At 38.7% G+C, this 16741-nt stretch overlaps 1 protein-coding gene across 3 annotated transcripts in view; it reads right to left on the bottom strand.

Annotated features, from left to right (window-relative positions):
* The window catches only part of NUDCD1 (NudC domain containing 1), a 149761-nt gene that overhangs the window by 31550 nt on the left and 101470 nt on the right, over positions 1-16741 (bottom strand). For all 3 annotated transcript variants that reach the window (XM_073330307.2, XM_073330308.2, XM_073330309.2), the window contains 2 exons: positions 9205-9349; positions 277-402 (listed from right to left, as the gene is read on the bottom strand). In XM_073330307.2, coding sequence (XP_073186408.1) covers positions 277-402; positions 9205-9349 — 271 coding nt within the window. The remainder of the gene's footprint in view (positions 1-276; positions 403-9204; positions 9350-16741) is intronic.

Here is a 16741-nt window from a genome sequence, read left to right as displayed (position 1 = left end):
AAAACCTGTGATGGGGAGAGATTTTCAATTTTTGCAAAAGTGTACTGCTACAGCATATATATTTGTGCAAATATGCAGCTAACTACTACTGAGGTTTTTCATTATAGAAAGTATTTACAAGATTTCAGTGAAGCTACACCAATTTATGACCAGCTGAGTGTCTGGCATGGTTTTTTAGACTTCTCACCACAGAAAACAGAAATCATACTTCTTTACTTAAAAATCTTGAACGGGAGCTACTTGGGTAAGTATAACTGGATTTCATATTTCACTTACCACATGAGTGATTTTCAAGGTGTTACCATCAAATCTGCATAAGCTTGTGCTGTCTTCAAGAAAAATATCACATTCCTCCAATTCCTGTGCGTTACAAGGAGGATTTTCTTTGTCAGGGTTTGGATGCTGAAATCAGAAAACAATGAAATGAACTGAAAATCTGGAGTACCTGGTACACAATATTATACTAAACTATAATGAAGCTTTACAGATCAACAGCAATGATTTATATAACAATTTACAGTTCTGCAGCTTCTTTCATACTCAATGATCCAAAAGAATTTCATGTGTTTACTTATCTACCAGAAAAGCAGCCACTTCTGGGGTGGAAGGCAGTAGATAACTGGTATGCAACACAACGTGAAACAGTGTTGGAAAGGGAACTTTTTGTTGAGAATACCTTGACAATTCCCTTCTCTTAAGGAAAGTGCCATGCAATCTTTAATGTCCATGTATATCAAATAAAACTTCCATTTAAAAGGTCTCTTCCAAAAAACTCAAAGTAAACTTCATGGTAATCAATTTAGCTACTGTACCTGGTACCTGCTCTGGAATAAAGGGCTGGGAACCATGCTGGAATGAGAATCAGGGTTTCAGTTTATCCAGGGCCAAATTTAAGTCAATGGATTTAAATCAGGGATGAATATGGTTCCAAACTAGGTATTTCAAACTAAAGTCATCCCTTCAGCTAATGGTTATGTTACTTGCCATAGCACAGCTGTACTCCTAGATTCATGTGTGTATGTTAATTTTGCATTCATCGGGGTTGAAGTTGTAGAGCCTTTTCATTTGCTTAAGATACTGACAAAAGAATACTCACAAAAGGAGTGTTTCTATTTTGACTTTCGCAAAAAGAAAAGGAGTACTTGTGGCACCTTAGAGACTAACCAATTTATTTGAGCATGAGCTTTCGTGAGCTACAGCGCTGTAGCTCACGAAGGCTCATGCTCAAATAAATTGGTTAGTCTCTAAGGTGCCATAAGTACTCCTTTTCTTTTTGCGAATACAGACTAACATGGCTGTTACTCTGAAACCTATTTTGACTTTGTTCACTTGTGGGTGTAATGAATAATTTTTAGGCCCTTTCGATTGTCTATACCTTTTACCAGTTGCCATGCTTCCCCCACACTTATTAGATTGACTGCATAGTAAAGTGTCATCTCAGCAAGACAGGTATTTTTTACCTTCAGTTTTAAACCTAGCACAAATGCCAGAAAGTGATGGGCTGACTCACTGTGTAGTAGCTCCTGTTTATCTTCCAAACACAAACCTCCTCTCAGCATTTTTAGTAATCACTTAAAATTGACATAAGATTTATAGCTCTCTTATCTTTCTGATAATGGAAAAGGATAAACACCTGGCCTCTGGCTGATATTTCTCAAGGCAGAAAGCGAACAAAAATTGAGAGCACAGTATGTAGTGGATATGTGCTAAGGGAGATGCACTCAGGGAAGCAGATAACCAAGCCCTTTTTTTAAAATCACTTTAATAAACTGGACTTCACAAAGCACAAGAATTTCTCTCTTGCTTTCAGCTAGGCATTTATAAATTACTCAATCTACAACTGTAGAACAGTCGTACACTGAAAGGGAATTTATTACTGTTAAGCTACAGTATTTTCCATCTCTAATTTCTAGGAATCAGAAGAGTGGAACTTTGGTCAAAGGTATTAGTCTAAAATCACAGCTAGTCATAGTACAGACAATTTTTACAAACATCTGGATGGAGGAAACAGAGGGCAGCCTGACTTTTTGGGGGGCGGGAGTGGGGGAGAAGGAGATGATTGTTATGAGGAAAGGTTTCTTCTAAGGGAAGTTGAGTTTCTTAGTGGAGAAGAAACTTAGTTCAAATTCACTTTCTAACAGAAGCCTTCAAAATTATAAGGTGTGATACACATGTGTGAGTGTGTGTGTTTTTTGAAGTTTGACCAAAGTGAATTTGTTTGCGCTTTGTATTTATTGTCTCCTTCTTGCATTTTGCCTATAGATTGGAATTTTTGAACCTGAACAACAGAAAAGCAGTTTATGCTAGAAATTTCAATCTTGCCATGTTTAGCCGCCCTCACTAAAGAAGGAAACAACCCAAAGCACAAGTTAACTGGTTGAGCTGCTTTAGAGTTCTTCAATTTCACAGATGCCTGTTAGAACAAGGATAAGTGCAGGGTCCTGCACTTAGGACGGAAGAATCCAATGCACCGCTACAGACTAGGGACCGAATGGCTAGGCAGCAGTTCTGCGGAAAAGGACCTAGGGGTGACAGTGGACGAGAAGCTCGATATGAGTCAACAGTGTGCCCTTGTTGCCAAGAAGGCCAATAGCATTTTGGGATGTATAAGTAGGGGGCATAGCCAGCAGATCGAGGGACATGATCGTTCCCCTCTATTCGACATTGGTGAGGCCTCATCTGGAGTAGTGTGTCCAGTTTTGGGCCCCACGCTACAAGAAGGATGTGGAAAAATTGGAGAGAGTCCACCGAAGGGCAACAAAAATGATTAGGAGTCTGGAACACATGACTTATGAGGAGAGGCTGAGGGAACTGGGATTGTTTAGTCTGCAGAACAGAAGAATGAGGGGGGATTTGATAGCTGCTTTCAACTACCTGAGAAGTGGTTCCAAAGAGGATGGTTCTAGACTATTCTCAGTGGTAGAAGATGACAGGACAAGGAGAAATGGTCTCAAGTTGCAGTGGGGGAGGTTTAGGTTGGATATTAGGAAAAACTTTTTCACTAGGAGGGTGGTGAAGCACTGGAATGTGTTACCTAGGGAGATGGTAGAATCTCCTTCCTTAGAAGTTTTTAAGGTCAGGCTTGACAAAGCCCTGGCTGGGATGTTTTAACTGGGGATTGGTCCTGCTTTGAGCAGGGGGTTGGACTAGATGACCTCCTGAGGTCCCTTCCAACCCTGATATTCTATGATATTCTATAACTTTTTCATTCAAGTTTTTGGATGATTTATGTTAAGTTTTTGGATACCTCAATTAAAGCTACTTCCTTTTAGGATGAGTTGGTAAAGGGTACATTGCAAGTAAACAGCACCTTTCTCCCTTTTCTCTCTTCATAATTGGTACCTGCTTTGCTTAGAAGATGAAGAGCTCACAGTCAAAGTGAGGTGCAGAATTAGGGCTTGTCTACATTACTGCACGGGGTCGATCGAAGATACACAACTTCAGCTTCATGAATAGTGTAGCTGAAGTCAACACACTTCGATCTACTTACCACGGTGTCTTTACTGCGGTAAGTTGACAGCTGACGCTCTCCCGTTGACTCCGCTTGCGCTTCTCGTTCTGGTGGAGTACCGGAGTCGACGGGAGAACACTCAGCGGTTGATTTATTGCGTATCGTATTGACCCCTGCTGGATCGAATGCTCCCTGCTGATCTAGCGGATAGTATAGACAAGCCCTTAGACTAGCTGTTGTTTTAGTCTGAAAAACAGTTACATCTAGTTCTCAAGCATCTGCTCCAGGACATTAATTCTTGACAGTCTTTCTTAAAATCAGGTCCGCATCCCATTAATCTTAAAACAATTTTTTAAAAGACCGGATTAAGAACATGCCATGTCTACCAAGCACAATATTGCTATAGGTCCATTTTCAAAGTTCATAATAAAACACAACCCTGTATTCTAAAATTTTTATTAGAACACACTCTCTCCTGGAGCACTTCAATTTATTCTACCACAAAATTTATTCGTTAGCAAACAGATGCAAATGAGTGACAATGAGCCTTCGTTTGAGATTGAAGGATTAGAATCAAAGTATTGTGCAGGTTAGAAAAATATATTTTATTGGATTTTCTAAAATATTTTAAAAATCTGACAATTGCAATGGTATTTTTGATAAATTGTTACTTTGTAGTTCAGCATCATTTCAACACAAACTAGTTTTAAAATAAAATACTAATCTTCATTCAGGTTTTAGCTTAAAAAAGGCAGTTTATGCCTTTTAAATCTTAAAATTAATTAGCATTTTTGTTTATCTCAGTAGCCAAATCCATTGTTTGTAAATATAAAATTTTAACACTCCTGATTCACTAATAAAACAGGTGTATAATTTAAGATTACCTGTAAACACACCCAAATATTGAATCATATCACCTACAAACCACAGTATTTGACCTGCAAAATTAAATAATGATTTTAATAAAATGTCCTCTGGTTACTTTACATCACCTACTAGGTTATCAGCACTGACATGAATAGGAGTTGAGGGCACTGAGCAGGATCAAGCCTTATATAATGCATTTATAGCTATAAAAATCCAAGCTCAAAAAAATATTTTACCACGTGCTTAAGAGATTTGTTAAATAAGGTGAATTACTTAGCTAATTCAAGCTACAGCTTAAACACTGGAAGACCCTCTCCCTCCCCCCCCAAAAAAACCTATCCCAGAGATAGACTTTTTGGGAAGAAAAAAAAAAACAAACTAAAAAATTACATCACAAGTCACTAACTGTGACTTAATGACCAAAAGACCAATTCTTTTCTCTTTAACCCCATCTGAAGGGGTGGAAAAAAAGATTAATCCAAAACTTCATACATCAGGATCCACAGGGAGTCATATTTCTCAGATTTTATATCAGATATCACTTTCTAATTAAGTCCAAGCAGCAGTTAAAATGACAGGTTTTTTGTTTTTGTTTTAAATAGGACTTTCAGGACAGTAAAAAAAAAAAAAAAAAAAAAAAAAAAGAGAAAGCTTCATATAAATGTGAAAAGAAAAGGAATACTTGTGGCACCTTAGAGACTAACCAATTTATATGAAGCTTCTCTAAGGTGCCACAAGTACACCTTTTCTTTTTGCGAATACAGACTAACACGGCTGTTACTCTGAAACATATAAATGTGAGTTAAGCTTATCTTTTCAGTTTTCTTTTTAAATGTCATTTACACTCAATCAATATTAAACTATGTACAATTTCCCCAGAAAGGAAAATGTAGGGGATACTCTAATTTATTAAAAACAAGAATTTAAATCATACTGGTTGGAATTTCACTTATTATTTTGATGTATTCATGGGCCAAACTAATCCTTGATGCAACATTCATAAGGTCAAGTTACGCCAAAGTTTAATTTGGCCTGGAGTTTCTATATACTCTACCGGTTATATTTACATGACCATAATATATTTTAAAACCTACATAATTCTCAACCCAGTAATTCTCCACAGTATTGCAGTATATACTGCAGATTATTAAAGGTGGGGATGGTTGCACTGACTATTAAAGTTGCCCAACACTTCTCACTAAAAAACCCTGTTTTTAGTGGTTTATAGCTTTCCCAAACTTTAACCACTTAGGTTGAAATTATCCATGCTGTTGTCTGCCTCAGACTGATTCTTCTGGAACTTCTCAGCAAAAAGGGTCCAGCTGTTTCCAACAATGAGGCGAGGGGGAAAAATATGTTCTTTTACCCCTGTTACAAAATTCTGGTGACCTCTGAAAAGATCTAGCTCTCCCATGCTTTATAGCAGGGACTCAAAATTTGGTAGGAGGGTAACCTGTCAGGGATGAGCTTTTTCCCCTCTCTATGAAAAATTTGGCCAAGTTATAAACCTTTGGAAAAAAAAATCAGTGTGCACATGCTCAGTAGAGACTTGCTAGAGCTTAACAGCTAAAATCTCCAAAGGTTCCATCCTCACTGAGCATGCTCGAGCCTCTCAAATCCTAGTAATCCAACTGAAGTCAATGGGAGCTGTGCTTTGAACACAAAGCGCTATACAACGCTAAATTCTCTGAAAAATCATGTCCTACGCATTTCAATTTGGATACACAAAGCTAGTGGAAATTTTTGACCTTAATCTTTGTGCCTGAGTTTTCCTTTGTCAACTGGAGATAATACCACCCTCCTCACCTCACAGGAGAGTGATGAAAATAAAGTCATTAATGTTTGTGAAGCATTTGGATTCTATAGTGATGAGCACCACAGATAAACCATAAGGAAAGCAATAATTCTGTCTTCAGATCAGGGTTTGAATAGTGTGCACTAAATAAAGCATAGGGCCACACAATACTGAATAGCTGCTGTGTAACTATTTTTATTTAGCATGTGCATAGTCGTTTAGCCAAGCGATGGCATCTTCAGTGGCGTGATGCAGTTCTTCTAAGCCACTGCTGAACCTAGTCAGCAGGCATTCATCGACAATGTGGGTCATCGTCTGTGTTGCGCTGCAGCTACACAACGGGCTGTCACAAAGGCCCCAACGATACTGGTTGGCTGCACAGAAACCTTGCCTGGTCCAGAACCTGTTCAACCGGGACCACTGGCGACGGGGCAGGTCAAAATCAGGTGGGCAAATTGTGGAGTCGGCGACAAGGGACTGGTTGGGGATTATAACACTTATCCATTCCTCTTGCCAAAGTGTTTCCGCCCTAATGTCCTGGCGGGGTGGATGAGACAATAATGGGTGACGTGAGAGCAAACATGTAGTTGGTGGTTTAAAAAGGTCATTGTGCAGTGGCTGGCTTGAGTTGGCACGTACTTTCTCCAATAACTTGCCAGTGGCAACCTCTCGTCTGATATGAGGAGGAACAATATTGCTCAGAACTGGAAGCCACGGGAGTGGAGTGCCGGAGACGCAGGGTGCCAGAGATGATACGCTTGGCAACATGTAACTGCGTATCCGCCAGTTCGGTGTGTGACAATCAACTCCAAACTGGTACGCAGTACTCTACCACCGAATACGAGGTGGCAAGAGCTGACGTCTGCAAAGTTGGAGCACGAGCACCCCCATGACGAACCTGCCAGTTTGCTAAGAAGATTGTTACCTGTCTTAATTTTAGCTGCTGCCTTCTTCAGGTGGGCATGGTAACTCAGTGTGCAGTCTAAGGTTACACCTAATAGACCGGTTCTACTTCATGCTTCACCTTCTGACCATTCAAATAAACACTGTCTATCCTGTGTACTAAGTGAAGCAGGGGGCCTGTGAAAAAAATAGTATGTGATCATGTAATTGAAAAGTCTGTATCAATATGCATTTTCATGAGGGGGTCAAATTTAGGTTGTATACGCATAGCATTTTCTACCTTTTGAGTGCTTGAATTTGCAGCCTTGTTGTTCTTTTAATATATTTTGTGTTATATTTTAAACAGTGGAATAATTAATTATGAAAATGCCACTTGCTGTTCCATAATTGAGAGCGTTGAGATTTGCACTTAAAGCAGGGATTCAGTTACTTAGTTATATATGAAAAATTCACCTTACAATCCCCAAAGTTACAGCACTTTCAGTACTGAATGAATTTTCTGAGAATTTGCAAGTAAATGTATTAATCAATTTAGGAGTTACAATTAATTTTAAAATGAGCTCTTTAAGAAATTTACCACTCTGTCAGACAAATTTTGGTCATGAACAATCTTCATAATAGAATAATTAAGACCTTTCAAATTTCTCATATAGTTAAAACTCATTGACATTTCATACCAGGGCTACATTTTTTTAAAAATTATGATTACTGAACTTTTTGCCATTAATTTTCAAACTGAAACTTAAGTCTTCAGCAGGGATGATGGACAGTGTTCTATGACTGACAACTTTGCTCTTTCCAAAAAAGGCTCCATTCGCTCTCAGTGGGAGTGAGGCAAAAGTGCCTTTCAAGAAAATATTCACCCAGGGCAGAAATTGTATTAAATAGTCATCATTGTAAACAGTCAGACCTGCAATATAGTGTTGTAAGATAACAATCTCATCTCCATGGTAGCTACACTGAGACTCATTCAGGCAGGCAATTGTCTCACCCACTCAGACATGGCTAGATCTCCAGTGCAGAAGACGCACCAAAAACGTAAAAATCATATGAGTCCATGTCCTTGCCTGATCATCACTTCCTTAAAGACGTTCTCCCTAACGCCTTTGATTCTACAAGCAGGAAGAATAACACAGCGCCACCCTTAAAGCTCATGGACTTTGTAAGGATTACTATACTCCATTCCAGATAATACTATCCTTCCCCAAAACCAGTTCTGGTAAAAGATCAGGACCTCTCACCATTCACAGCTGACACACATACTTGCTTGCAAGTTCACAGAACCTGGCAAGAACAGGGCTGGCATTGCAAAAACACACACATTCCTAAGTAGTACTAGGCACAGGACACTCATGCAAACACATTCCAGAAGGGTGGTACCAGAACACCCTGATACAGAGTTATCATGTAAACACACTCCCTGAAAGATAACACAAGGACACACTGACCCCCTGTTAAAGATAAGAGTCGGTTGATGGGGTGATGAATAGAGATGTTTTAATCAACCCAAAATGTACAAGGTAAACAGTGGTAATTAACCACCTCGGAGGGACAGTACATAACTTGATGGTATCAGTGTATAAAAGAAGAGTCACAGAGGTTGTGTCTCCATCCAGACGAGGCGGGGGATGGAAAGTCCCACCATTCATTGAGCTGGTCCATTGTTACAGGCATACATGTGTTAGTGGTCCTGTAAAGTTTCCGGAACACTAGGACAGTGCTTCATCGATAATAAAATGAAATGAGTCAGTGGTTTTATTGGGCAGTTTGATCGAGGTCTGTTGTGTCAGCTATCTGCGCAGAGCTGGGACAGCATACTGAAAGAACACACGCACCCAACAACTAACTACAGTAGGAAAACAAACACACAACACACCACACTCAATCATCCTTGTGTGCTTTGTTGAGCAAACAGTATGTCAGTTGAATGCAGACTGTGTGTGGATTACATTATAATTTAAACCTCATATTGTATGTAGCGATTATGAAAAATTATTAAAAAGATACTTGGTGCCACTATGGTTTGATACTTATAACTGACCAGAAGAGAAATGTTAGTAGTTAGAATCCTAAATGACCTGACTGACTACATAATGTCAGGGAAAGGAGAGCCTGGCTCCCCAAGAAGGTACAACTTGAGCATCTCTATGAGGATTTTCAACTGTTATTTTTAATTTTAATTTCTTACCATTTCTTCAGAGGTAAGATGCATCAGACGTTCAGCTACCGCAGAACACTGGGAAGAGTCCATGATTAATTCTCCTCGTGAGTCACCCACTATCAGCTCTGGCCACATGGGTCCTTCATCTTTCTTAATTAGAGAAATCTCCAAACTAAAGGACAAATATGGGGTTGGAAGGTAAGAATATATTTAACATTAAAGATAATATTATATTCGGAAGCTGACAATCACCACCTCTAAATGTGGATTTTAGAGGAGGGGAAGGATTAACAATCCAAAAATTATATCCTAATTTTTGCAATTCACATAATCTGCAATAAAAAGTTTCCTTTTGTAGTTACTCCAAAGTAATGATATCCATCAGAAAGTCAAAACAAAAATAGATGCAGGTGACATCTAGAGGCTTTTCATAAATTACAAGGCCAGAAGGGACCATTGTGATCATCTTGTCTGATCTCCTGAATAACCACCCCAAAATAATTCCTAGATCATATATTTTAGAAAAAGAGCCAAGTTTGATTTAAAAATTGTCAATGAAGGAGAATAGACCAAGACCCTTGGTAAGTTGTTCCAGTGGTTAATTACTTTCACTGTTAAAAACGTATGCCTTATTTCCAATCAAAATTTGTCTAGCTTCAACTTGCAGGCATTGGATTATGTTATACCTTTCTCTGCTAGATTGATGAACTAATTATTAAATATTTGTTTCCTATGTGCCTTGGCTCTACACTGTCCCTCCCCCACACATGCTGAGGAAATCACCATGAAACTTCAGCAGATGAAGCACATAGGCAGCAGGTGTGAACATCAGTTGTGAGAAACTCACTCCAAATCCATTCAAGAGCATAAAGGTTTCTGACAGAAGTACACCACCATAATAAGGAAAGAAAAAAGTGTCTACTCTACCTCCATCACAGTTGCAAAACCACAGCCAGCAGGGTTATTCCGCCTGGCAATCTGGACTTCATAATCCAGCCACTGGGTCAAATCACCAGCCACTAAAAGGCAGAAAACTCTGAACCAGAGTTGACCGCATTAGCCACCATGCCACTATTTGATGGTATATGGCCTCAACACACTCACTGAAGCTGAAGGAGTCTACTGAACGTCCCTCTTGGCTAATAAATATCAAACTATTCACGGCTAATGGAAGTTACCAACACCTCCTTCAGAGGAGCAAATCTACCACTCACCTTGAAAAATACTATCATCCATCCAATCCTCAAAACAAACAAACAAAAAAAAAACCTACCAGAACTCCTCAGTCCTTAAGATCTCTCAGCACTTTTTTCCCTGGGTAGTTTAGCAGGGCCACTTCTCTGGATGAGGTGTTTTAATCTGCCCACTCCTACAAAAGTCATTGATAAAGTAGCAACAAAGAATCACACATCACCATATGACATTAGGTTTCAGACCAGGGCACAGTCTATACCGAGAAAGTTAATGGAAAAAATCCTGTCATATTCTTATATAAAACCTTTATAAAATGACTATGTAAGCATGCCTTTTCATAGCTGTTGATACTTGCAACTTAACAATAGCAACCCCACAGCAGCCCAAATCATGTGGCTTTGCAGAATTGTACAATGGATTTCAGCTTCTCTGCAGTGAATAAGTTACTGTCCCATTCCACAAGCTTTCAGAGGATTTTCTTAAAGTATCAAAAATGGAGAGAGAAAAAAAAAACATACCAGTGATGATTGGAATCAGTAAGCCTTTTTCTTATTTTTAGTTCATATTAATTGAATATTTTACAATAGTTAGCACTTAAAGATAAATTAAAGACAGCTAGTGCCAAATGGCACTCTAGAAGTGTTTGTGAAATGAAGCTTTATCAAAGAGATGTTATCCTGACCTAATGAGTTTTTAAAAACTGGATATGTTTAGTGAGGGGAAAAAAAAGACTGAAGGAGGACCTGATAAGTCTTCAGACATGTTAAAGTTGGTGTCATAAATATAAAGGGAAGGATAAACCCCTTTGAAATCCCTCCTGGCCAGGGGAAAGCTCCTCTCACCTGTAAAGGGTTAAGAAGCTAAAGGTAACCTTGCTGGCACCTGACCAAAATGACCAATGAAGAGACAAGATACTTTCAAAAGCTGGGAGGAGGGAGAGAAACAAAGGGTCTGTGTGTCTGTCTATATTCTGTCTTTGCTGGGGATAGACCAGGAATGGAGTCTTAGAACTTTTAGTAAGTAATGTAGCTAGGTACGTGTTAGATTATGATTTCTTTAAATGGCTGAGAAAAGAACTGTGCTGAATAGAATAACTATTTCTGTCTGTGTATCTTTTTTGTAACTTAAGGTTTTGCCTAGAGGGGTTCTCTATGTTTTGAATCTAATTACCCTGTAAGGTATCTACCATCCTGATTTTACAGGGGGGATTTCTTTATTTCTATTTACTTCTATTTTTATTAGAAGTCTTCTTGTAAGAAAACTGAATGCTTTTTCATTGTTCTCAGATCCAAGGGTTTGGGTCTGTGGTCACCTATGCAAATTGGTGAGGCTTTTTATCCAACATTTCCCAGGAAAGGGGGGGTGTAAGTGTTGGGAGGATTGTTCATTGTTCTTAAGATCCAAGGGTCTGGGTCTGTAGTCACCTAGGCAAATTGGTGAGGCTTTTTACCAAACCTTGTCCAGGAAGTGGGGTGCAAGGTTTTGGGAAGTATTTTGGGGGGAAAGACGCGTCCAAACAGCTCTTCCCCAGTAACCAGTATTAGTTTGGTGGTGGTAGCGGCCAATCCAAGGACAAAGGATGGAATATTTTGTACCTTGGGGAAGTTTTGACCTAAGCTGGTAAAGATAAGCTTAGGAGGTTTTTCATGCAGGTCCCCACATCTGTACCCTAGAGTTCAGAGTGGGGGAGGAACCTTGACATTTGGTTATAAAGAGAACAGTGATTAATAGTTCTCCATGTGCACTGAAGATAGGACAAGAGGTAACCTGCAGCAAGGGAGATGTAGTTTAGGAAAAACTTTCTAACTACAAGGGTAGTTAAGCACCTGAATAAGCTCTCAAGGGAGGTTGTGGAATTCCAGTCATTGGAGATTTTCAGGAATAGGTTAGACAAAAACCTGTCAGAGATAGTCTAGGTATACTTGGTCCTACCTAAGTGTGGGGATGGTCTGGATGACCTCTCAAGGATCCTTCCAGCCCTATACGGCTATCATCTCCAAAATGAAAAGAGCAGAGAACAGGGTGAATATATTGTAATTATTCTTATAAACTGCAATCAAGTCACCCCTTACCTTTCTCTTGTTCAGTTAAATAGATTGAGCACCTGGAGTCTACCACTATAAGGCACGTTTTCTAATCCTGTAATATTTCTTGTGGCTCTTCTCTGAACCCTCTCCAATTTAACAATATCTGTGGACACCAGAACTAGACACAGTATTTTAGAGTGGTCAACACCAGTGCCAAACACACATGTAAAATTACCTCTCTGCTCCTGCTTGAGAAATCCCTCTTTATGGATCCCAGCATTCCATTATAGATATGATTCAACAGTGTGGCTTGGTTGTCAAGAAGGCTAATGGCATTTTGGGTTGTATAAATAGGAGCATTGCCAGCAGATCAAGGGACGTGATCATTCCCCTCTTTTGGCTTGGTGAGGCCTCATCTGGAGTACTGTGTCCAGTTTTGGGCCCCATACCACAAGAAGGATGTGGAAAAATTGGAAAGAGTCCAGCGGAGGGCAAAAAAAAATGATTAGGGGGCTGGAGCACATGATTTATGAGGAAAGACGGAGGGATTATTTAGTCTGCAGAAGAGAAGAATGAGGGGGGATTTGATAGCTGTGTTCAACTACCTGAAAGGGGGTTCCAAAGAGGATGGATCTAGACTGTTCTTAGTGGTAGCAGATGACAGAACAAGGAGTAATGGTCTCAAGTTGCAGTGGGGGAGGTTTAGGTTGGATATTAGGAAAAACTTTTTCACTAGGAGGGTGGTGAAACACTGGAATGAGTTACCTAGGGAGGTGGTGGAATTTCCTTCCTTAGAGGTTTTTAAGGTCAGGCTTGACAAAGCCCTGGCTGGGACGACTGAGTTGGGGATTGGTCCTGCTTTGAGCAGGGGGTTGGACTAGACGACCTCCTGAGGTCCCTTCCAACCCTGATATTCTATTCTATGATTAGCCCCTTTAGCCAGTGTTGCACTCAGAGCTCATGATCAGCTGATTCTCCACCACTTCCCCCAATTCTTTTAGATAGTCACTTCTTCCTAACAGAGAGTCCTCCATCCTGTAAGTAGGGCCTGTGTTCTTTATTCCTAGATGTATACATTTATATTTAGTCATATTAAAATGCATAGTTAATTTTCACCCAACTTAAGCAACCCACATTCCTCTATGTCAGCGACCTGTCCTCTTCATTACTTATCGCTTCCCCCAAATTTTTTTCATTGGCAAACTTAATAAGCTATGATTTTTAGTTTTCTTCCAGGTCACTGATAAAAATGTTAAATAGCTAGGACCAAAAACTGATGCCTGCAGGATTTCACTAGAAACACACCCACTCAATGATGATTCCCCTTTTAAAATTACATTGAGACCTATCAGTTAGCCAGCTTTTAAAGCACCTCATGTGTGCCACGTTAATTTTATATCTTTCTAGTCTTGTAATCAAGTTGGCATGTGCTACCAAGTCAAATGCCTTACAGAACTCTAAGTATTTTACGTCAACATCTTAATCAACTTTAAGAGTCTAAATACAGAATCTCCTCATTGTTCCTGAGTTTTCACTTTAAATTTAGTGTCATTAAAAGTAGATATTAAAAGTATGTGCGCGCGCACGCGCATTTATTATCTCTCTCAAATATATATATGAGAGAGACACACACACACACACACACAGCGCTTTGTCCATGTCTCCGTGGGTTCTGCATTTCCTGGCAGATTTTGCTAGCCTCAGAGGCTCACTGTGACCCTCCACGTAACCCTTCTCTCTCTAGAGACAAGGGTCCCAGTCTACTGAGCCATTTTCATCTTAAGCCAGCAAGGGAGGTGAGGAGAAGCTATCCTCCCTTGCACAGTCTCTGTTGTCTCCCAGTCTCAGTGATTAACACACACACACACACACACACACATAAATAAAAATAAATAAAATACCTATTTAAAATATATATATTAGGGCCATCAATCGCAGATAACTCACACAATTAAAAAAACTAATCACAATTAATTGCATTGTTAAACAATAGAATACCAATTGAAATTTATTAAATATTTTTGGATGTTTTCTACTTTTTCAAATATATTGATTTCTGTTACAACACAGAATACAAAGTGTACAGTGCTCACTTGATATTATTTTTATTACATATTTGCACTGTAAAAGTGATAAATAAAAGAAATAGAACTTTCAAGTAACCTCATAAGTACTGTAGTGCAATATCTTTATTGGGAAAGTGTAACTTACAAAGGTAGATTTTTTCTGTTACATAAGTGGACTAAAACAAAACAATGTAAAACTTCAGCATCTACAAGACCACTCAGTCCTACTTATTGTTCAGCCAATCGCTAAGACAAACAAGTTTGTTTACATTTACAGGAGATACTGCTGCCTCCTTCTTATTTACATCATCTAAAAGTGAGAACAGACGTTCGCGTGGCACTTTTGTAGTCAGCGTTGCAAGGTATTTATGTGCCAGATATGCTAAACATTCAGATGCCCCTTCATTCTTTGGCCACCATTCCAGAGGACATGCTTCCACGTTGATGATGCTCATTAAAAAAAAATGCGTTAATTAAATTTGTGAATGAACTCCTTGGGGGAGAATTGTATGTCTCCTGTTTTACCCGCATTCTGCCATATATTTCATGTTATAGCAGTCTCACATGATGACCCAGAACGTTCGTTTTAAGAACACTTTCACAGCAGATTTGACAAAACGCAAAGAAGGCACCAATGTGAGATTTCTAAAAATAGCTACAGCACTCGACACAAGATTTAAGAATCTGAAGTGCCGTCCAAAATCTGAGAGGGACGAGGTGTGGAGCACGCTTTCAGAAGGCTTAAAAGAGCAAAACTCTGATGCAGAAACTACAGAACCTGAACCACCAGAAAAGAAAATCAACGTTCTGCTGGTGGCAGCTGACTCAGATGATGAAAATGAACATGCGTCGGTCCACTCTGCTTTGGACCGTTATCGAGCCGAACCTGTCATCAGCATGGAAGCATACCTCTGGAATGATGACTGAAGCATGAAGGGACATATGAATCTTTAGCATATCTGACATGAAAATATCTTGTCACGCCAGCTACAACAGTGCCATGCGAATGCCTGTTCTCACTTTCAGGTGACATTTTAAATAAGAAACAGACAGCATTATCTCCTGCAAATTGTAACCAAGCTTGTTTGTCTGAGCGATTGGCTGAAGTAGGACTGAGTGAACTCTAGAGTTTTGCAGTTCTATTTCTTAATGCAGTTTTTTTTTTTAATTCTACATTTGTAAGTTCATCTTTCATGATAAAGAGACTGAACTACAGTACTTAGATTACTTGAAAAATACAATTTCTTTTTTTTACAGTGCAAATATTTGTAATAAAAATAACTACAAAGTGAGCACTGTACATTTTGTATTCTGTGTTGTAACTGAAATTAATATATTTGAAAATGTAGAAAACATCAAAATATTTAAATAAATTGTATGCTTTTATTGTTTAACAGTGTGATTAATCGTGATGAAATGTTTATTTAGAGTTTACTAGGATGACTATTTGAAAGTACACTTTCACAATGTGTCATCTGGGGTTAATACATCTATTTTTTGCGTTTCCGATAGAGCTCATACAGCTACAAAACGTTCAACTGTCTACTGTCCTTTGTATAAAATTAGTTTTCAGAAAGGATGTGTTAACTGTGTAAAGATAAATATGGTAAAACATGAAATGTTCATTCCAATACAAAAAGTATATTTTGCATAATTAGGATGTATATTAGTCTATACTAATAAGAATTCTAAAACCTATGAATAACCGCTTTTCCACAAAAATAATCAGATAAAGAAACTGGAGATACTGGGCCTGATTCACCATTGTGTGACTCGAGTTGGTTTCTAAAACTGGAATGAAGAAACTGTGAATCAGGCCCTTTTTGTATAACTTTATAAGATAACGCCTGATGTGCATCTAGTATCCAACAACAGAAAATGATTTTATAATTGACCGATTGCTACACCATAGTGCAAAACTATTAGTGTGGTTCTAGTAAAATGAAGAACAGTAAGTACAGTTTAATATATTGAAATGTACAATTTACTATTTATGACTTATACCTTTTCCCATTCACTGAAAGACTGAGAAACAGATTCATGAAATATAACCCACATGAGTGTCAGTTCAGTGTCACTGTGTAATTTTTCACTAGAGCGTTTAATAGCAAATTAATCACTGAAATGTTACATTAATATAAGTGAGTTCAAAGTTTAACGCCTAGCCATTCCATTATTCTTCCCTCCCCAAAACTATCATTTGCATAGGACTTGCATCTTCAGGAAAGGGGAATATTTTTGTCAATCAATATTAAGTATAAAAGTATTTGGAGTGAA

This window comes from Lepidochelys kempii, chromosome 2, assembly GCF_965140285.1.
Source record: "Lepidochelys kempii isolate rLepKem1 chromosome 2, rLepKem1.hap1, whole genome shotgun sequence".
Classification (NCBI taxonomy): domain Eukaryota; kingdom Metazoa; phylum Chordata; order Testudines; family Cheloniidae; genus Lepidochelys; species Lepidochelys kempii.
Note: the sequence above shows the minus strand (reverse complement) of the source record. Positions and strands in the feature narration are given on the sequence as shown.